This window comes from Hyperolius riggenbachi, chromosome 11, assembly GCF_040937935.1.
Source record: "Hyperolius riggenbachi isolate aHypRig1 chromosome 11, aHypRig1.pri, whole genome shotgun sequence".
Taxonomy (NCBI): Eukaryota; Metazoa; Chordata; class Amphibia; order Anura; family Hyperoliidae; genus Hyperolius; species Hyperolius riggenbachi.
Window position 1 is genome coordinate 15,498,556 of NC_090656.1, and position 22,637 is coordinate 15,521,192.

Below are 22,637 nucleotides of genomic sequence, written 5' to 3' on the forward strand. Positions count from 1 at the left end.
GTTTTGAAATCTCTACAGACTTTAAAAACTGAGACAGGAAAGCTTTGATATGCTAGGAAATAATGTTGAAGAAGCCTTAATCAATTGTCACCTGGAGTGGGGCAAGTCCTTTTTGATGATCTGGATATTGGGACAGGAAAAGCCTTGACCTTAGCATATCACAGCTAGCCCAGATGTGACAGGTGGCTCGGCAGACCGTGATGTCACAATCTGGGAAATGGCATTAGGTTGTGGGATGGAACATCCATTGCCCGAGGCCCCAAAATCGGGCTATAAAAAAGCAGCTAGGAGAGTCACAAATGGTAGCTCTCTGGAGATAGCAAGGATGCTGAGGGCTGCCGACTACTGGTCGAAGCGGTGTTCTCCCGCCAATGACGTTCAAACAACGCTGATAACGTTTATTTTTCCCCGATTATTTCGGTAAGCAAATAGCTTTGTGTGTACCTTTGTAGACTCTTAATTTTGTAACTTTTTACTTTGCTTTTGTAAATCTTTTGTATATATTATTTTCTGCATTGTTCCACTTTTTCCTGGAATATTAAATCGTTATTTAATAAGTTTGACTTCTGCTGTACTAAACTAAAACTCATAGCCTAGAAGAGACTGAAGTGTAACTGTGTATAAGTCCATGCCTAATTGTATGTTTGAGCAACCCTACCGTATAAGATTGTGATTACATTGTGTGTGGGGCGTTTGTCATACGTTGGCCTAAAGCGCGCAGCTGACCTACCGTACAAAAACGCCAGTGCGAGTAGCTCGACAGCAGAGTGGCTAACAGTATCGTTCGGAACGACTGTTAGTGGTTTTGCTTAACTACAGTGTAAGATTGCAATTGTGCGTGTGCGTGCGTGGCATTCCCGTATTTGGCCTAAAGCGCAAAGCTGACTCGAATACGAAAACGCGGATTGCATGAGCACTCGACCGCAGAGTGGATGTTTCTAGCAACAGCTAGTGGTAGCAGTAAGGAGCGTTTGAGGGGTCCCAGCCTTGTCTGTAGCTTGAATAAGGCTGATCTGGTCAAACCCGCAGTCGGGAACCGTATACGCGGGCGTGCTGCGGGCTGGTTCCTGGCAAACATGGCGGGAGGAAGCACGGCGGCTCTATGTAAGAATAAACACTGTTTTTGAACAAAAACAGTGTTTATTCTCAGTGGACATGCATGGATTGGCACAGGGGACTTTTGTCCCCTGCAGCCAATCTTCCCCTGCTCCCGGTAACAGCGTGATCGCGGGCATCTGCCCCCCAAACTGCAAGGACGTGACTAGTGTGTCCCTGATGCTCTAGCAGCTGCTGCTGTGGACATGAAGCTCATGTCCACAGCGGCATAAATGGTTAAGAAAAAAATTGAAATTTAATGATTTCTCAGTTTTCGGCAATTATAGCTGTAAAATATTACATGTTACCATAATTAAAAGCCATGTATTTTATTTGCCCATTGGTCCCGGTTATGACACCATTTAAATTATGTCCCTATCACGAGGTATGGTGCCAATATTTTATTTGGAAATTAAGGTGCATTTTTCAGTTTTGCTTCCTTCACTATTTAGAAGCTTATAATTTAAAAAATAATAGTAATATATCTTCTTAACATGCATATTAAAAAAGTTCAGACCCTTAGGTGACTGTTTTATTTTTTTGATTGTAATTTTTTTTTTTATAATTACAAATTTTATTTGGGTATTTTTGGGAGTGTGGGAGGTAAGCCGTTAATTTTAAATCTAATTTATTGTGTGTATGTAACCAAAATGTATGTAGATGTAGTTTTACTATTTGGCCACAAGATGGCCTCAGTCATTTTTTTTCTTCTTGTAAGCGAGCACTCTTGCTTACCAGAAGTGAAGAAAGATCACGGCTTCTAATAAAAGCGGTCGGTCATTTTAACGGGGACTTAGATCAATGAGTGGGAACTGACTTCCCATTCATTGATCTCTGGGCTAACGAGCGGCGGCGCAGGAGCACGCGCGATAGGCCACGGGAGCGTGCAGCAGCCTTTTGGAAGTAGCAGATACGTCCAAAAGGCTTAAATGGTTAACTTACCTGTGGCTTCTTCCAGTCCCCTGTAGTCCTCTATGTCCCTCGTAGCTGTTGCGCTCTGCTGCATTCAGCAGCTGTGCCCCTGTGAAAGCTGGCTGACTGAGCCAGTCACGGGCAGCACTAAGTGCATGTACAGTTGCAATTTTTACAAACTGAGTATGTGCCAAAAGCTGTCAAGGAGGTGTGCAACCCCGGGCTGTGCATGCAGCTTTACGAGGAGCACAGCTGATTGGAGCAGGGCAGAACAACTGCGAGGGACCAGAAGGACTACAGGGGTCTGGAAGAAGCCCTGGGTAAACTGGGCACCTTTTTTTTACTTTAGGTTTCCTTTAAGGTTGTAATTCCTTATCAGTGACGGATGCTATGGTCTGACTGTGTCACCACTGCCTTGCTAGCTGTTACCGTGTCCTGTGCAGGCAAAAAGAGTCCTTTTCAGGACTGGTACTGGTTCATAGGTTGTGTTTGCACACCGTCCTGGCTCCTGACACAGAACCCAGTGCATTGTATCTTGAGCTGTAGTCCACAGATTTGTGCAAACTCCCAGTGACTCCGTGTGCCAGGGCTAGCGCTGCCATATAGGCAAAGGGGGCAATTGCCCCGGGGCCCCCGACCTCTGCTGGACCCCCCAGATGGTTTTCTCAACTGTTCCGGCTGTCCCCTCATGTTGAGCAGCTCAGCTGCAGTGGCAGAGCAGCTAGGAGGTCAGGGAGGTTGCAGCTAGGAGGAGGGGTTGGTCTGAGGATAATAATTGCAGAGCAGAGGGTAATTATACTTTACCCAGTCCTGTTATGATACACAGCTCCTCCACTGAATCCAAAACAGTTGCATGAGCTGTGTAGCCAGCCAACAACCATGTGAGGAATAAAACCGCATGGTGATTGGCTGGCTGCACAGCACATACAACTTATGAGGAAGTGGATGAGCCGTATATCATAACAGAAACGGGTAATGATGATTACCCACCATTCTGTATTTGTGTACAAAGACTGTTCACAGACTGCACTAGTACTGCTAGCTGCTTCTCAGCAGCTGACAAACACTGGAAAACTTCTGTGGGGGGCTGTGAGGCTGGTGACTGATGTCCTGCAGAGCAACCCAACCCCTCCCATAGCTAACAGGACTTGGCTGTAATCTGAGGATGCAGCTTTCCCGGGACACTGTTGCCAGCATGCAGACAGCAGCCATAGTGCACCCACCTGATGTAAAGGAGAGAAGGGTGTTCTGGTTTGCTGTGTGCAGTGGTGCTCAGCAGAGCTCGAATATTCGAGTAGCTCGAATATTCGAGCTCTTTTTCAGCTATTCGAGCTCGGTATTCGAGCTCCGAATAGCTGGAGCTATTCAAATGGGCTATTCGAGTGAACTCGAATAGCCCATTCACTATTCGCGCTATTCGAGCTAACAGCGCTATTCGAGCTCGAATACCGAGCTCGAATAGCGTCATAGCCCAGATTGATGTCCTTAGAGCCAATCAGAGGGCTCCCAGGCCCTCTGACGGCAGCCAATCACAGAGGGGGACCCTGGCCAGCCCCTACCCTATAAATAGCGGCCGCCATGTTCCGTTTCTCCGTCCTTGCCTGACTTTGCACAGAGAGAGATCTGCTCCTTTGTGCGTTGGCTTAGTAAGAGCTTTATTGTGGTCATTTACCTAGCGTTTTTGCTCACATACACCTCCTATATACACCTATATTGTTGTTAGTTAGATAGACATTGTATTTTAGTTAGTAGCTTTTGTGTTACATAGAGAGAGACAGCTGCTGCAGGCTTACAGCTTTAGGCCTCAGGGCCTGCCTGTGTGGGCAGCTGTTCTCTCCTGTCCTCTGTTTATTTCTCATCTATACCAGTATTTCTGCTGTCCTTTACTACTGATTGATTGTATTTTGTATTGTAGTTATATACTGTAACTGTACTAGGACACTCACTGTCACTGTTCATAGGCTAGCTCCTGCGTGTGCGTGCACTCACTGTCTGTGTACTGTACACACACTCTATTTCCTTCTGAATAGTTATATACTGTAACTGTACTAGGACACTCACTGTCACTGTTCATAGGCTACTAGCTCCTGCGTATGCGTGCACTCACTGTCTGTGTACTGTAGTGTACACACACTCTATTTCCTTCTGAATAGTTATATACTGTAACTGTACTAGGACACTCACTGTAACTGTTCATAGGCTACTAGCTCCTGCGTGTACGTGCACTCACTGTCTGTGTACTGTACACACACTCTATTTCCTTCTGAATAGTTATATACTGTAACTGTACTAGGACACTCACTGTCACTGTTCATAGGCTAGCTCCTGCGTGTGCGTGCACTCACTGTCTGTGTACTGTACACACACTCTATTTCCTTCTGAATAGTTATATACTGTAACTGTACTAGGACACTCACTGTCACTGTTCATAGGCTAGCTCCTGCGTGTGCGTGCACTCACTGTCTGTGTACTGTACACACACTCTATTTCCTTCTGAATAGTTATATACTGTAACTGTACTAGGACACTCACTGTCACTGTTCATAGGCTAGCTCCTGCGTGTGCGTGCACTCACTGTCTGTGTACTGTACACACACTCTATTTCCTTCTGAATAGTTATATACTGTAACTGTACTAGGACACTCACTGTCACTGTTCATAGGCTAGCTCCTGCGTGTGCGTGCACTCACTGTCTGTGTACTGTACACACACTCTATTTCCTTCTGATTACTGATTGATTATTGTAATTTCTAGTTGTACTTACTGTTACTACTTACTGTACTAGTAGGGACACTCAGTCACTGTTCATAGGCTAGCTCCTGCGTGTGCGTGCACTCACTCACTGTCTGTGTACACACACTCTATTTCCTTGTGATTATTACTACTGATTATTGTAACTTCTAGTTGTACTTCCTGACTGTTACTACTTACTTACTGTAGTAGGGACACTCACTCAGTCACTGTTCATAGGCTAGCTCCTGCGCGTGTTTGCGCGTGCGTGCACTCACTGTCTGTAGTGTACACACACTCTATTTCCTTGTGATTATTACTACTGATTATTGTAACTTCTAGTTGTACTTCATGACTGTTACTACTTACTTACTGTACTAGACACTCACTCAGTCACCTCGCCCACCAACCCACTCCATTAAAGTACCCCACTTTTCACCCGCCCTTTTAAAAAACTTTTGTGTTTACGCCCAAAACATCGAAGATGTCTGGAAGTGGCAGCCAGCGCGGTTTGGGCAAGGGGAAGGGCAGCAAGGGAATCAGGAGGAGAGGGAGCAGCATTGTGGCAAGCCGCGGGCGCGGCCGCGCCACCATGCACAGTTCCGCAGCAGCAGCGTCAGTGGCTAACATTCCTCCTATAGCCACTGGCCGTGGACGCCTTGGGCGCCGCCCAGCAGGAGCATCTGCAACTCACGCTGCAGAGACACAGCAGCAGCGTGTAGCACCTGCTCCGATTTTCCTCCAGCCGGGTCGGAAACGTCCCATTGAGGAAACGGATGCAGACACTGTGGTGCAACTGATGACGGAGTATGAGCAGCCCGCCATCAGCTCTGCATCCGAGGCCTCCACCCTCACCACCACCACCCCTGTTCGCAGCAGCCGCCCAGCAGGGCCTGGGGAAGAGGCCAGTTCACTGTCACAAGTTGGCGACCTGTCACTCAGCAGTATTTTTACCCCAGGCACCATCAGGGTATTGTCTGCTGTTGTTGGCGATTTGGAGGAGGAGATGCTGATGGGCACTTTGGGGGATGAGGGATTGGACAGCAAGACTGTGGCGACAGTCAAGCAGCCCATCCATGCATCAGGAGAGGAGTTTGGGGGGTCATCATCCCAGCAGGACATGTTTCAGGAGGGGGAGGATGATGATGACACGGTGACAGACAAAGACTGGGTGCCTCCAGGGGATGTCGTCATCAGCAGCTCTGAGGAGGAGGAGGAGGATGCGCTTGTGGGCCTTGCAAGGAGGCGCATCATTGCAAGCATTGGCAGCAGTAGGCAGGTCCCCCAGCCTGCTGGTGTCTCAGGCTCAGCAGCAGCAGCAGCAGCATCTGCCAGTACCACCACCAGCCGCACCCAAGCCCCCTCCCCAACCACTACAGGGAGACAGGCAGCAGCGGTTCCATGCCGTAGGGGGTTGTTTTTGTCACCAATCTGGCGCTTTTTCACCATGCCCACTGTGGACAGCAAGTACGCCACTTGCAACCACTGTCAGCGGAAGTTGAGCAGAGGTGCAGACCCCTTAAAGTTCAGCACCAGCTCGCTCATCAACCACCTTGCTGCGAAACATTTCCACCAGCATGAGGAGTTCCAGAGGCTGAAGGCATCTGGTGCTGGCAGTGGCACCACACCCATCACTGCACAGCCTTCAGCAGCAGCAGCAACAGCAGCCACCCGCCCTCCTGCTCCTCCAGCAGCACCAGCAGGAGTGCGGAAACGCACTGCTCCTCCCCCCTCTGCAACTCCTGCCGCCGACACTGAGGCCTGTTCTGGCAGCCAGTCCTCAGTGGCCTCCTCTGCTGTGTCTGCTGATTCCCGTGCCAGCAAAAGGCCACGCCAGAGCCTTTTGAGCGAGTCCTTCCAGGGGGTGGTTAGGGCTCTGCCTCCCAGCAGCCGTTGCGTGCGGCAGCTGAACGGCTTGCTGGCACGGGCCATGTGCTCCCAACTCCTGTCGTACACGCTCGTGCAGGAGGGGAGCGACATGCGTGCGCTGCTTGCTTGTGCAGCCCCAGACTGGCAGCTCCCCAGCAGACACTTCTTCGCCCGCAAGGCCATTCCTGCACTGCACCGCTTTGTGATGGCCAATGTGGAGCGAGGGCTGGAGCACGCGGTTGGTGAAAGGGTCCACGTCACCATGGACTCCTGGAGCAGCCGCTTCGGGACAGGCCGCTACCTGTCCTTCACTGTCCACTGGGTCAGCTTGGTGGAAGGGGGTGAGGATGGGAGAGCAGCAGCGGGCACAGCAGCAGCAGCAACACAGTGGGTGGTGCCACCCCGCAGGGTCGGGGGAACTGCAGCAGGTTCCTCCGATCCTCTGCCATCCTCCGGCACACCTGGCCAAACCCCCCGCCTCAGCAGCAGCGTGAAGGCCCGCCACTGCCAAGCGCTGCTGCAGTTGGTCAGCCTTGGGAAGACCAAGCTGACGGCAACCCATGTGTTGGCCAAACTCCAGGAGCAGGAGAGGATTTGGCTGACCCCCAGAGGCCTCAGAGTCGGAGAGGTGGTGGCCGACAATGGGGCCAATCTGGTTGCCGCAATAGACAGGGGAAACCTGACCCACATCCCCTGTCTTGCCCACGTGCTGAACCTGGTGGTGCAGAAGTTCTTGCGCACCTACCAGGGGATGGGCGAACTGCTGGAAACGGCAAGGAACGTTGTGCGTCACTTCCGGCGCTCGGCTGCAGCCTGTGCGAGCCTGGAAGACGTGCAAAAGGAGCTGGAGCTGCCACGCCATTGGCTGATCCTTGACGTTCCGACTCGCTGGAACTCCACCCTGGCGATGTTGGAGCGTCTGGTTGAACAGAAGCACGCTGTCAACCAGTACCTTGCCCTGGCCACTGTTTCCGCCGCTCAGAGAAGGGACAAGACCAGCAAAATCCCGTCCATCGTCCCCGATGATGACTGGAGGCACATGCAGCAGGTGTGCTTAGTGCTGGCTCCCTTTCTGCAGGCCACTAACATGGTGAGCAGGGACCATGCTATGGTCTGCGAGTGGGTGCCCCTGGTTTGTCTGCTGAACAGGGCCCTCGATGCTTTGCTGGAACAGGGAGCGGCAGCCTTGGACCAGCAGGAGCGGCAAGCAGCTGCACAGTCCACCTCTGAGGGGGAGGAGGAGGAGGACTTGGTGGAGGTCCCTGACCTTGCTGCTGATGAGGGGGATCAGCACAGCGCAGCTGAGTCGGTGCGGGGGTGGAGAGAGGATGAGGCGGCAGAGGAGGAGGATGAGGACAGCACTGCCGCCGATGTGCCAGCAGACGTGGCCCGCCTCTTCCCAATGGCAGCGCACATGCTGACGTGCCTGCGCAGGGACCCCAGGGTGATCCAGATGAAGCAGAGGGAGGACATCTGGATCAGCATGATGTTGGACCCGCGCCTCAAGGGGAAGTTGAGCCAGTTCCTGCCGCCTGCAGGAGGAGACCCAGCGCAACAAATAAGGAGCTTGCAGCAGGCCCTTGTTGAGCGCTTGGAGGAAGCCTTCCCCCAGCCTTCCACCCCCACTGTCCAGCCAGCACAGAGGCAGCAGCAGGTGCCTGCATCCAGCAGCAAGCGCCCCACAGACCTGCTGTCTCTCAGCCACGAGCTCTACAGGACTGTAGAGGCTCCGGCAGCAGTGACTAGAGAGGAGGTGCATGCAGCAGCATCCTCCTCCGGTCACAGCCAGCGCCTGACCCGCATGGTGGCTGACTACATGGGGTCCTACAGCGGGCTTGACAGCAATGCCCCTGTTGATCCCATGGAGTATTGGGTCAAGCGCCTGGAGATCTGGAGCGAGCTGGCGCAGTACGCCCTGGAAGTGCTGTCCTGCCCCCTTTCCAGCGTGCTGTCCGAGCGCTGCTTCAGTGCAGCTGGTGGCGTGGTCACCGAGAAACGCTCACGTCTGTCTCACAAGTCTGTGGACAGACTGACGTTTCTCAAGATGAACCAGGCGTGGGTGGAAGGCGAGTTCCTGGCCCCTGTTGTCGGCGAGAGGGGGACATGAACTGGCTGCCGGAACATAGAACCATCGTTAATGTGCCTTACCACCCTTTACCACCTCCTGGCTCCTGCTCACTAAGCCAGCCTGGTTCACTTTGACTATTACGTCGCCTGCAGCCACACATTTTACAACTACAGTGGGCTGCTGTGTACTGCCCTTCTGCTGTCTGTCTGTGTTTCCCACTGTCAGGGTACACAGATTTACCTTCTGCTGCCACTCTGCCACCAGCTATTACGTCAAAAAATAGCTATATCTGTGTAATTGGTTGTAAAACCAAAACTACAAAACCATTAAAAAAAAAAAGGTTTAATTTTTCTGAGGTGCCCGGGTTGAAAACTGTGTTGTCCCAGTTGTGTATTGGACACGATGTGGGCTGCACGACCGCTGTCTGGGACTTGGACCTCCTGTTGTGTTTATTTACAGCCCTGGTATCACCCGCTAGGTACCAGGGCTATTATGTCACGCTGCCTGCCTGCTGCCACACTCACACTACTCCTCGATTCCTCCTGCTGCTGCTGCTGTCTGTCTGTGTTTCCCACTGCCAGGGTACACAGAATTACCTTCTGCTGCCACTCTGCCACCAGCTATTACGTCAAACAATAGCTGCTCACATTACTCCTCCATTCCTCCTGCTGCTGCTGTCGGTCTGTGTTTCCCACTGTCAGGGTACACAGATTTACCTTCTGCTGCCACTCTGCCACCAGCTATTACGTCAAAAAATAGCTATATCTGTGTAATTGGTTGTAAAACCAAAACTACAAAACCATTAAAAAAAAAAAAGGTTTAATTTTTCTGAGGTGCCCGGGTTGAAAACTGTGTTGTCCCAGTTGTGTATTGGACACGATGTGGGCTGCACGACCGCTGTCTGGGACCTCCTGTTGTGTTTATTTACAGCCCTGGTATCACCCGCTAGGTACCAGGGCTATTATGTCACGCTGCCTGCCTGCTGCCACACTCACACTACTCCTCCATTCCTCCTGCTGCTGCTGTCTGTCTGTGTTTCCCACTGCCAGGGTACACAGAATTACATTCTGCTGCCACTCTGCCACCAGCTATTACATCAAACAATAGCTGCTCACATTACTCCTCCATTCCTCCTGCTGCTGCTGCTGTCGGTCTGTGTTTCCCACTGCCAGGGTACACAGAATTACATTCTGCTGCCACTCTGCCACCAGCTATTACGTCAAACAATAGCTATATATCTGTGTAATTTGTTTTACAAACAAAACCAAAAAAACATAAAAAAAAAGGTTTAATTTTTCAGAGGTGCCCGGGTTGAAAACTGTGTTGTCCCAGTTGTGTATTGGACACGATGTGGGCTGCACGACCGCTGTCTGGGACCTCCTGCCTGCTGTGTTTATTTACAGCCCTGGTATCACCGCTAGGTACCAGGGCTATTATGTCACACTGCCTGCCTCATTGACTGCCTGCTGCCACACACTCATCCTCCTCCTCCTGCTGCTGAATTTACCTCCTGCTGTCTGTGTGTTTCCACTGCCAGGGAGCACATACAATGGCGCTTCCAACATGCGTGCGCCACCAGCTATTTGTTACACTCAAAAATAGCTGCATTTCTTTAAAAAAAAAATTGAAAAGAGAAATAAGTGAAGAAGAAGAAGACGATATAGAAAAAGAAGGAGAAGAAGAAGAAGGAGAAGAAGAAGAAGAAGATGAAGAAGAAGGAGAAGAAGAAGAAGATGAAGAAGAAGGAGAAGAAGAAGAAGGAGAAGAAGAAGAAGAAGATGAAGAAGAAGGAGAAGAAGAAGGAGAAGGAGAAGGAGAAGAAGAAGAAGAAGAAGAAGAAGAAGAAGAAGAAGAAGAAGAAGAAGAAGAAGAAGAAGAAGAAGAAGAAGAAGAAGAAGAAGAAGAAGAAGAAGAAGAAGAAGAAGAAGAAGAAGAAGAAGAAGAAGAAGAAGAAGAAGAAGAAGAAGAAGAAGAAGAAGAAGAAGAAGAAGAAGAAGATATAGAAGAAAATATAGAAGAAAATATAGAAGAAGACGATATAGAAGAAAATATAGAAGAAGAAGAAGAAGATATAGAAGAAAATATAGAAGAAGACGATATAGAAGAAGATATAGAAGAAGAAGAAGAAGATATAGAAGATAAAGAAGAAGAAGAAGTATATACAGTACTGAACAAAATTCTGGACACAACTTCTCTTTCCACCTTTTTTTTTTTAAAGGAACATCCCCACATAATCACTTGCTGTTGTTACTTGGAAAAAAAGATGTTTCTTGCATCATTCACCCTCAAAACAAGTGTTGGAAGCTATTTAAGGCCAATTCGAATAGTCAGCTCGAATACCGACTCGAATAGTGAGCTCGAAGTCCGAGGTCGAATCGAATAGTAAAAATTATTCGACTCGAATATTCGACTGACCTCGAATAATTTACTATTCGAATTCGACCAAACTCGAATTTTAAAAAGGGGTATTTGAGCACCACTGGCTGTGTGCACAGGGCAGAGGTTGCAGAATCTGTGTGTGTTTATCAGTGTTTCCAACCTTTCACGTTATTTTTTACTGACAAATACCTAAAAATTTACTGACAAAAGATTGTTTTTACTGACAACATTCCTTGCGCCGAAAAATGGGCGTGGTCACGCACCATAATATGGGCGTGGTCACGCACCATAATGTGGGCGTGGCCATGGGTGGGGCCAAATATACATGATTTTAGTAGTGCTGTAAAAGGTCTCCCGGGGAGGTTTGAGCTCTTACATAGTGTTTCCCCCCTTCCCCCAAAATACATGTAATCTTACAGCATTTCACCAAAAATCCACGTAATCTGGCAGAGGTTCTTCCAAAATACAGATAATATGGCAGTGGTTCCCTAAAGATAGATGTAATCTAGCAGCAGCGATTCCCCCAACATACACATAATCTGGCAGCAGTTCCCCAAAATACACTTAATCTGACAGCAGTGGTTCCCCAAAAATAGGTAGCCCCAGCGGTATAGATGTCCTCAGAATAGGTGGCCAGCGGAATAGATGTCCCCAGAACAGGTAGCCAGGGGTAGATGTCCCCAGAACAGGTAGCCAGAGGTATATGTGCCCTGTATATGTAGCCAGGGGTATCGGGACAGGAACTAAAATGGCGCACAGTGCCAATGCACCTTTCTGGTGCGCCATACAGAACAACGGTAAAACACAATTTACTGTTGTTAACTGTAACTTTCTGGGGCGCGGCTGCCCGAAGTGTTTAAAATGCTCTTTTGCGTTTTAATGTTAAAACACTATTTAATGTTGCACTTCTCATGTGTACAACACAAAGTGGTGTACACATGAGAAGTGGAACGAAAATCATACATGATTCCAAACATTTTTTACAAATAAATAACTGCAAAGTGGTGTGTGCATAATTATTCGGACCCCTTTGATCTGAGTGCAGTCAGTTGCCTATAGACATTGCCTGATGAGTGCTAATGACTAAATAGAGAACACCTTTGTGTAATTGAATGTCAGTACAAATACAGCTGCTCTGTGAGGGCCTCAGAGGTTGTCTAAGAGAATATTGGGAGCAAGAACACCATGAAGTCCAAAGAACACACAAGACAGGTCAGGGATCAAGTTATTGAGAAATTTAAAGCAGGTTTAGGCTACACAAAGATTTCCAAAGCCTTGAACATCCCACGGAGCACTGTTCAAGCGATCATTCAGAAATGGAAGGAGTATGGCACAACTGTAAACCTACCAAGATAAGGCTGTCCACCTAAACTCACAGGCCGAACAAGGAGAGCACTGATCAGAAATGCAGTCAAGATGCCCATGGTGACTCTGGACGAGTTGCAGAGATCTACAGCTCAGGTGGGGGAATCTGTCCATAGGACAACTATTAGTCATGCACTGTACAAAGTTGGCCTTTATGGAAGAGTGGCAAGAAGAAAGCCATTGTTAACAGAAAAGCATAAGAAGTCCCGTTTGCAGTTTGCCACAAGCCATGTGGGGGACACAGCAACCATGTGGAAAAAGGTGCTCTGGTCAGATGAGACCAAAATGGAACTTTTTGGCCAAAATGCAAAACGCTATGTGTGGCGGAAAACTAACACTGCACATCACTCTGAACACACCATCCCCACTGTCAAATATGGTGGTGGCAGCATCATGCTCTGGGGGTGCATATCTTCAGCAGGGACAGGGAAGCTGGTCAGAGTTGATGGGAAGATGGATGGAGCCAAATAAAGGGCAATCTTGGAAGAAAACCGCTTGGAGTCTGCAAAAGACTGGAGACTGGGGCGGAGGTTCACCTTCCAGCAGGGAAATGACCCTAAACATAAAGCCAGGGCAACAATGGAATGGTTTAAAACAAAACATATCCAAGTGTTAGAATGGCCCAGTCAAAGTCCATATCTAAATCCAATCGAGAATCTGTGGCAAGATCTGAAAACTGCTGTTCACAAACTCTGTCCATCTAATCTGACTGACCTGGAGCTGTTTTACAAAGAAGAATGGGCAAGGATTTCAGTCTCTAGATGTGCAAAGCTGGTAGAGACATACCCTAAAAGACTGGCAGCTGTAATTGCAGCAAAAGGTGGTTCTACAAAGTATTGACTAAGGGGGCAGGATAATTACGCACACCCCACTTTGAAGTTATTTATTTGTAAAAAATTATTGGAATCATGTATAATTTTCATTCCACCTCTCACGTCTACACACACACACACACACACACACACACACACACACACACACACACACATACATACATACATACACACACACACACACACACACACACACACACACACACATATATATATATATATATACCCACACACACACATACACACACACACACACACACACACACACACACACACACACACACACACACACACACACACACACACACATATATATATATATATATACACATACATATATACACACACACATACATATATACACACACTCACTCACACATACATATATACATACACACTCACACACATATATATATATACACACACACATATATATACACACAGACATATACATATACATATACATAACATACACACTGGGAGCAAAACCCATATTAAACCCATAAAACGATAAATATCGTTTTGAAATGTAAGTCATAAAACGATAAATATCGTTTTTAGTGCGGCGCCATTCTTTAACTCATAAAACATTAAATATCGTTTTATAATGCAAATTAATGCGGCGCCATTTTTACACTGTCAGCGCTGGTGCCATTTTTAACTGATCCAATCCTGAATAATGTACTGCATTCTATTATACATCACTACAGTGCCTTACTTCAGTATTCCAATCCCCAACCCTGTCCTCAAGGCCCCCCAACAACAGTGCATGTTTTGTGGAAAGCTACAGAGGTAGATAATCAGCTCTGCTGAGAAACTAATTACCCCACCTGTGCATGTTTATAGTTTCCTGAAAAACATGTACTGTTGGTGGGCCTTGAGGACAGGGTTGGGGAACTCTGCCTTTTTAACCATTTCAGCCCACAGGTTGTTTTCACCTTATGGACAAGAGAAATTTTCACATTTCAGCGCTTCTCCCCTTCATTCCCCAATATCTTTATCACTACTTATCACAACTAAATGATCCATACCTTGTTTTTTTCCGCCACAAATTAGGCTTTCTTTAAGTGGTACATTATGCTAAGAATTATTTTATTCTAAATGCATGTTAATGGGAATAATAAGAAAAAATGGAAAAAAAAATATTTCTCCGTTTTCAGCCATTATAGTTTTAAAATAAAATGTTCTACTGTGGATAAAAGCCACACATTTAATTTTCCCATTTGTCCCAGTTATTGCATTAAATTATATCCCTAGTACAATGTATGGTTACAATATTTTATTTGGAAATAAAGGTGCATTTTTTTCAGTTTTATGTCTGTCACTGACTACAAGCCCAAAATGTAATAATAATATTGACATACATATTGAAAAAACATTATTCCCCCATGTAAGTAAGTGTAATATTACTGTTTGTCCACAAGATGGCCTCACGTATTATGTCCTATAAGCATACAATAAGTACGCTAAACAGGAAGTAATGCGTGGCTGTATTACTTTGAAGGGATCACATTGATGCCTGCGATCACAGGGACCTGAGGGTAGATGAACAAAGTTCCCATTCATTAATCTAACAATCGGTGGCGAGAGCGGTGGAAACGAGTGAGCGGGAGGGACCGCGGCTGGCGGCTGCACCAATATTGAATGATCACTGTTTTTGAACAAAAACAGTGATCGTTCTCGGCGGACACGCACAGCAGAAATGGCTAATATTAATTACAGTAGATGTTTTGGTAAAAGTACATAAAACTGGAGTAATGCAGCCTTTCTGTTTGATTTAGATTTTTCATGATGATAAAAGTCTATGTCTGAGTTTCTGACTCACCTGCTCTATTCTTGCATTGCTCCATGTTTGTGCAGAGTCTCTCCATTCCTGCAAGTTCTGCTGTCCGAAACTGTAAAGGAAGAGAAGTGACTGGATAAGGAACATGGCATTTCTGGCTTTCATCGATCATATTTTGAGACATCAATGTGGTTTTTATACTTCTGGCCTGTAGATGGCACTGTGATACTGCTGTGATAATGCATGATCGCATGGGATCTACCTACAGTGCTGTTCATAATTATTCATACCCTTGGCACATTTTGACTTAAAGAGACACTGAAGCGAAAAAAAAATTATGATATTATTTGTATGTGTAGTTTAGCTAAGAAATAAAACATTAAGATCAGATACATCAGTCTAATTGTTTCCAGTACAGGAAGAGTTAAGAAACTCCAGTTGTTATCTCTATGCAAAAAAGCCATTAAGCTCTACGACTTTCAAAGTCGTGGAGAGGGCTGTTTTCTGACTTTTATTATCTCAAGTGTTATTGAACTATTTACTTTTTATCTACCAGAGGAGAGGTCATTAGTTCACAGACTGCTCTGAAAGACTCATTTTGAATGCTGAGTGTTGTGTAATCTGCACATATTATAGAATGATGCAATGTTAGAAAAAACACTATATACTGTACCTGAAAATAAAAATATGAGAATATTTTCTTTGCTGCTAATCTTCTAGTAATTATTCATAGTACACAACCAATTCACTATATCATATTTTTTTTTTCGCTTCAGTGTCTCTTTAAAGTTACTTTTATTCAACCAGCAAGTATTTTTTTGTTGTAAAATGACATAGGTGTCTCCCAGAAGTGAGTATAACGATGTACAAGAGGAATTATTGTGTGTGTGTGGGGAGGGGGGGGGGGGGGGGGGGTTGAGCAAAAAGTGTCAAGTCAAGTCCAAAATTATTCATATCCTTCACAAACTGTCAGTCTGTGGGAAAATCCAAAGTTCTACACCATTCCAAATAGTCCAAGCTATTCTAAAGCATCCTAATGACTCTGATTAAAGCGGATCCGAGATGAAAAACAAACTATAACAAGTAGCTTGTCTGTATATCGTATCTAAAGTTTAGATAATTTACACAGTAAATATAGCTGCAGACAGCTTCAACAGTGTTTGATTAATTCTTCCTGTGATACAATGAGAGCAGCCGTATTGTGTTTGTCATCATTACACACAGGCAAGCTGCTCTGCATCCTCCACCCCTCAGCCTGTGAAAACTCCACTTTGCTCTCCTCCTCTCTCCTACCCTCTTTACCCCCTTAGCTCTGACATCTCTGGCTGATAACGCTTCCTCCTCCCCACCATACTGAGCTCCCATGAGCCACTTGCTACAGGCGCCTAGGTGCTGGAGGAGCTGTGGGCGAGGCTTGTTTAGTTTATAGGGAACTAGTGTATTAAAACAAAACAAAAAAAGTATTTGGCTTGAGGAATGCCCTATAAACTATATGCAAGGAACACAATTATGCAATGTGTAAAAGTTTATCTTGGATCCACTTTAATTGGGAACAGCTGTTTTAATCAATTCAACAGGTGAAAAACATCATCTCTCTGCAGTTGGTTTGTGGACAGTCATGGCTAAGACAAAAGAGATCCGTGAGGGTCTGTGGCTTCGCATTGTGGCTGCTCACAAGTCAGGAAAGGGCAACAAGGCCATTTCTAAATGTTTCAAGTTCCAGTGGCTACAGCGCTGTGTTCTGCACTGTGCAAAAATCTCAGAGGACGTAGTCAGAAGCCAAGAGTGACTCCTCTGCTGGCCAGGCGGATAGCAAGAGAGGTGAAAAAGAATCCAAGGATCACCACCAAGGCAATCCTGGTGAACAGGGCCGGATTTAGGCCTAGGCCACCTAGGCCATGGCCTAGGGCACCACAGGAGGAAGGGCACCAAAGCAGCAGGCTAAACTGGTGCAGCATTTGTAAGCTTGCAAATGCTGCAATGCAGGGAGATCAGGCGAGCACCTGACTGTGGTACTCTGCTGACAGCCACCTGTGCAATGGCCACCTTGCTCTCTGTGCATGTTTGCATTGTGGTGGGCAGCTACGGACTTGGGCATCATTGGAGATGGAGAGGAAGAGGAAGCTTCTGCACTGGAGAAGAGTGGAAAAATGAGTGACCCTGATGGCTGCTGCGGTGTGAAGGCGAGTTGGCTACCTATACTGAAAGGTGGGGGGTGGGGAAAGGGGGGATTAAGGGAGTCATCTGGCTACCTACACTGGAGGGAAGGGGGTAGAGGTCATCTGGCTACATATACTAGAGGGAAGGGGGAGGGGTCATCTGGCTAACTATACTGGAGGGAAGGGGGAGGGGTCATCTGGCTACATATACTAGAGGGAAGAGAAGAGGGGTCATCTGGCTAACTATACTGGAGGAAAAGGGGAGGAATCATCTGGTTACCTATACCTGGAGGGTCATCGGGCTACCTATACTGGAGGGAAGAGGGGAGGAGTCATCTTGCTACCTATACTGAAGCGGGGCGGCTGGTGACAGTGGCCTAGGGCGGTAAAAAGTACAAATCCGGCCCTGCTGGTGAATCTGGACTCTGCTGTTGGAAATGTCTCAAGGCAGACAATCCAACAGACACTGCACACTGCTGGGTTCCATGGATGGCAGACCAAGGAGGACACCACTTCTCTAGATAAGGCACACAAAAGCTTGCTTGGCCTTTGCAAATGCTCATCTGGACAAAGAAGAAGACTTCTGGTCTTCTGTGATAAATCAAAAATTGAATTGTTTGGTCACATTGATTTGCTTCATTTGGTGTAAATAAGGAGATGTCTTCAACCCAAAGAACACCATCCCCGCTGTCAAACTTAATGCTTTGGGGGTGTTTTTCAGCCAATGGACCAGGGAACCTGATCACAATAAAAAGCATCATGAAAAAAGAGCAATACATGAGGATTCTCAAGGACATCAGGCAGTCTGCAGAGAAACTTGGCAGGAGGGGCAGGAAGGGCAGGAGGGGCAGGAGGAGAGGGGCAGGAGGGGCAGTATTATTTTACTACATAAGAGCACATGCTATATGGAGGAACAACAATGACATGCTGAACATAAGATATAGTATTCACTGTAACTTTGGCAAAACATTCAGAATGTCACTGATTGATACGGTTATTATGGGAACTTGGACTCAGTATGAAACAACAAGCTCTCAATGAGGCAGGGACAGTCAGACATCAACCTTACCCACTCTGCTGTGTTGTAAAAGTAGTCAGACACCATAAGGTCATTAGCCTGTGTGTGATAAGAATCTAGGAATCTCTTTGGAGTGATTGCTGATAAGGGACAGTGTACATTTTTTTTCAAACTGTGACTCCTTTGTTTGTAACGTTGTACATGAAGTCAGCAGAACTTTGCAACAGTGAGAGACAGATATTTTTTACGAACCCTAGGGAGCAGGGACAGTGTACACATTTCAAAGTGTGTGTGATTCCTTATCTGTGTGGTGGACACATGTAGTCAATACAACAATGGTGCGAGAGCAGAATACGTTTTTTCTCTCCATGCCCTTAAGCCCAATCTACACAATACGATTGTTTGTGCGATTCGATTACGATTCTATTTACGATTCAATTAAATCCGACATGTCCAATCCTGATTCGATTCAATGCAATTGGATTTGCCATTGTTTTTGCAATGGCAAATACAATTGAATTGAATCGAATCAGGATTGGACATGTCGGATTTAATCAGATCGTAAATAGAATCGTAATCAAATTGTATAAAGAATCGTATCGTGTAGATGGGGCTTTAGTTTTCAGTCTCTCAAACTTTCCCCCCCAAGGGCCCCTGTCTGTGGCTTCTGGGCCCCCCTGCAGAGGCATTCCTTGCAGGGTGTATTGTTACGCCCCTGCATACAAGGTTGGGTATTAATTATACTACTATACTACTTCTACTACAGTATAAGGTGTGATTGATCCTTTACAATATGACACCTACTGGAGGTCTTCCTGTCTTTGTTCACCCTGATAAACTGCAGATCTGTAATAGTCCAAATGCCTAAATTCTTCTGGCACTGCAAAGAAAAAACACAAATTATTATGAAGAAGCTTAAAATCTTGTCTGCGTTTCAGCTGATATGATTTGGTGTGCTTATAACCGGAAGGCAGACAACAGCTAAGTGTGATAACAAAAAAGATAGATCTGATGCACAGGTCCTTATATAATTAGTTCACCCAATCAAAAAAGTTTGGGGAAGGCAGGTCTACTAACCAAAATTCTAGAACATCAAAACGTGACCGCCACTCTCAGAACTATAAAAATACAAAACTTTATTGGTCAAATTTCACATGAACCCACGTCTAATAACCCCCATAGCATCAAACCCTTCCCCCATAAAATACTGCACAAGGTACAAAGGCCTCAATTCACAGAGCATTATCAAACGTTTATCAAACACTTTATCAAACGATTGATAATTTACCTCATGGGTAAAATCTCATTTTAAATTCACTAAGGTGTTATATATTTATCGAATGTTTTACCGATAAAACGTTCAACAAATATATAACACCTTAGTGAGATTTTACCCATGAGGTAAATTATCAAACGTTTGATAAATTGTTTGATAAACGTTTGATAATGCTCCGTGAATTGAGGCCAATCAGTGGGAGCACTCCCAATACACACCACACATGCATACAATTATCCAAATTAAAAATTGCACCGTGTGGAATGAGTGGGGAAAGATTACTGGCTTTAGATACGCCCCTTGGACACCACTTATTATTTCAGAAGATAGTACGACCACTTCAGGTAATAGATCAACTTAATTGGGGATCCTTGCATCAAAGAAACATTCCAGATCATACAACTGGATAAGTATCACTTGCGACAAGTGTCCTCCGTCTTATCAAACAGTGTGCTGCCAATCAGTAGTGGGCCGAAATCGCGCATCGAAATTCGCATTTACGCATCGTAATGCAAAATTTCGGGGAAAATCGTAATTGATTTCGTATGTAATAATAGTATTTCATAATTTCGCGTAATTTTTCACGTAATTTTCGTGCAATTTCGCGAATTTTTGTGCCGACTTTAGCGGTTAATAGCCAAGCCCTCCTACATGCTATTGCTACCATAATTGGTACATATGTTAAGGAAAATATTAGGTACAAGGCAGAAAAATAATTTTTCAAAAAGACATTGTAGTTTTTGAGAAAATTGATTTCATAAAATACAAAGAAAAATGTTTTTTAAACTGTCATTTTTTCTTTGCATTTTTAAAATCGATTTTCTCAAAAACTATACAGCTTTTTGGAAAATTCTTTTTTTTCCCCTTGTACCCATTATCCCCTTTAACATAGGTAGCAAGTTTGGTGTCAATAGCATGGATGGGGGATTTGCTATTAACCTCCAAAGTCAGCACAAAATTACGCGAAATTTCACGAAAATTATGCAAATTCTTATGCAAAATTACGAATGACTACGAAATCAATTTAGTTTGCAAATTGTAATTATGTACAGGTGTAATTGCGAAAATGTACGTGAAATTTTGCAAAATCGTAATTTTTCTGATTACGATCATCGCTACTGCCAATCAGTCAGTTCACAGTTATTATGCAGCAAAAATGTCCTGCTCGGCAGCGGCATCAGCCATTACCTTAAAGAGGAACTCCAGCCTAAACAAACATGCTGCCATTAAGTTACATTAGTTATGTTAATTGAAATAGATAGGTAATATAATCTCTTACCCACACTGTTTTAAAAGAACAGGCAAATGTTTGATTTCATGATGGCAGCCATCTTTTTGGTTGAAAGGAGGTGACAGGGAGCATGAGACACAGTTCCAACTGTCCTGTGTCCTGAGCACCTCTCCCAGTTGCTAAGCAACATGAACAACAACATAGGAAATTCCATCATGCTCTGCACAGCATCAGGGAAAAAAAGCCCGGGCTTTTTTTCTTTGATGGGTGGAGCTTTGCTAAAAATGCAGCTAAAAATGTTGCTTTGGTAAGAAAAACAAAGTTCTGATGCTGTGAAACTGTTAAAGAAACACCAAGCCTTTTCAGTGCTGCTGAGTAGATTTTTAGTCCGGAGGTTCACTTTAAGCTCAGAAAGTTCTTCAGTATCCGCCCAATGGCGGTTTACATTGTTACCTTTCCTGGAGCAACACAGGACAGTGCTTCTCCTCCTGCTGCGGCGTCCCGCAGCACACAGGTACCTGGTAGTCGGTGACGGCGATAACGCCAGGCTCTCAACCCATGTGTGATGGAGGGTAGAGTCCCACTAGCCCGTGCAGTTGCCCACGCCCACAATGTGCTCCAGGAAAGGTAACAACATAAACCGCAGTTGGGCGGATACTGGAGAACTTTATGAGCTTAAAGAGAATCTGTATTGTTAAAATCTCACAAAAGTAAACATACCAGTGCGTTAGGGGACATCTCCTATTCCCCTCTGTCACAATTTCGCCGATCCCCGCTGCATTAAAAGTAGTCAAAAACAGTTTTAAAAAGTTTGCTTATAAACAAACAAAATGGCCACCAAAACAGGAAGTAGGTTGATGTACAGTATGTCCACACATAGAAAATACATCTATACACAAGCAGGCTGTATACAGCTTTCCTTTTGAATCTCAATACATCATGTGTGTTTACCTTCTGTCCCCTGCAGCTCTCATCCACTGAATACTAGTGACAGGCTGATTGTTTCTTCCTGCAGACAGCTTTACCCTGTCTAATTCCTCAGTATGTGTCAGCCAGCTCCTTTCACAGCCTAACAGAGGAGGATTTTTATCCAGCTCTCTTCTCTCACTGATATCAGAGAGCAGAGACGCTGCTGGCTTATGTAAATAAGACACACGGGAGTGTGCATAGAGGGGCCTGGAGGGGGGCGTGCATAGCAGATCACACTGAAGAGTTGGTAGCCTTCCAGACACAGGGCGACAAGTCCGACAGGGGAATGATACGTTGATTTATTACAGAGATGGTGATAGTAGAAAGTGCTGCAGTAAGCCAGAGCACATTAGATTAGGTTTAGGAACTTGTAGGATGGTAGAAAAAAGGATGAGATTTTTGTTACAGAGTCTCTTTAAGGTAATGGCTGATGCCGCCGCTGAGTAGGATATTTTTATTTTTGCTGCATAATAACTGTGAACTGACTGATTGGCAGCACACTGTTTTATAAGACGGAGGATACTTGTTGCAAGTGATACTTATCCAGTTGTATGATCTGGAATATCTGCAATACATTACCTGTCCGACCGGTGCGATTCTCAGAGTCCCCGCAGTCTCATTTCTTCCAACGTACTCATCCATCTTCGCTTCACTTCCGGGCTCCTAACCCACCGGCGATCGAGCAAAATTTTCCGTTTGGGCAGATCGACGGAATCAATCGATTTCGGATAGAAATCGGTCGACCGGTCTGCATTTACGTTATCGATTTCACAGCAGATTCGATTGATCGAATCTGCAGTCTATCAGTGTCTCCAAAAGTGCATTGGGAGCAGAAGGCTTTGTGACATCATAGCCTAGCCTAAGCATCACTGGGAGGGTGGGGTTACATACCAATTATATAGCAATATAGATACAGGAAGCGTTTCTAATGCTGTAAAAGTGGGTATCCT

At 45.7% G+C, this 22,637-nt stretch overlaps 1 protein-coding gene across 1 annotated transcript in view; it reads right to left on the reverse strand.

The window, feature by feature from the left end:
* The window catches only part of LOC137539145 (uncharacterized), an 85,428-nt gene that overhangs the window by 11,273 nt on the left and 51,518 nt on the right, over positions 1 to 22,637 (reverse strand). Inside the window, exons 3-4 of the mRNA XM_068261647.1 lie at positions 19,016 to 19,091; positions 15,077 to 15,146 (exon numbers count right to left, since the gene is read on the reverse strand). Of these exons, the coding sequence (XP_068117748.1) occupies positions 15,077 to 15,146; positions 19,016 to 19,091 (146 nt within the window). The remainder of the gene's footprint in view (positions 1 to 15,076; positions 15,147 to 19,015; positions 19,092 to 22,637) is intronic.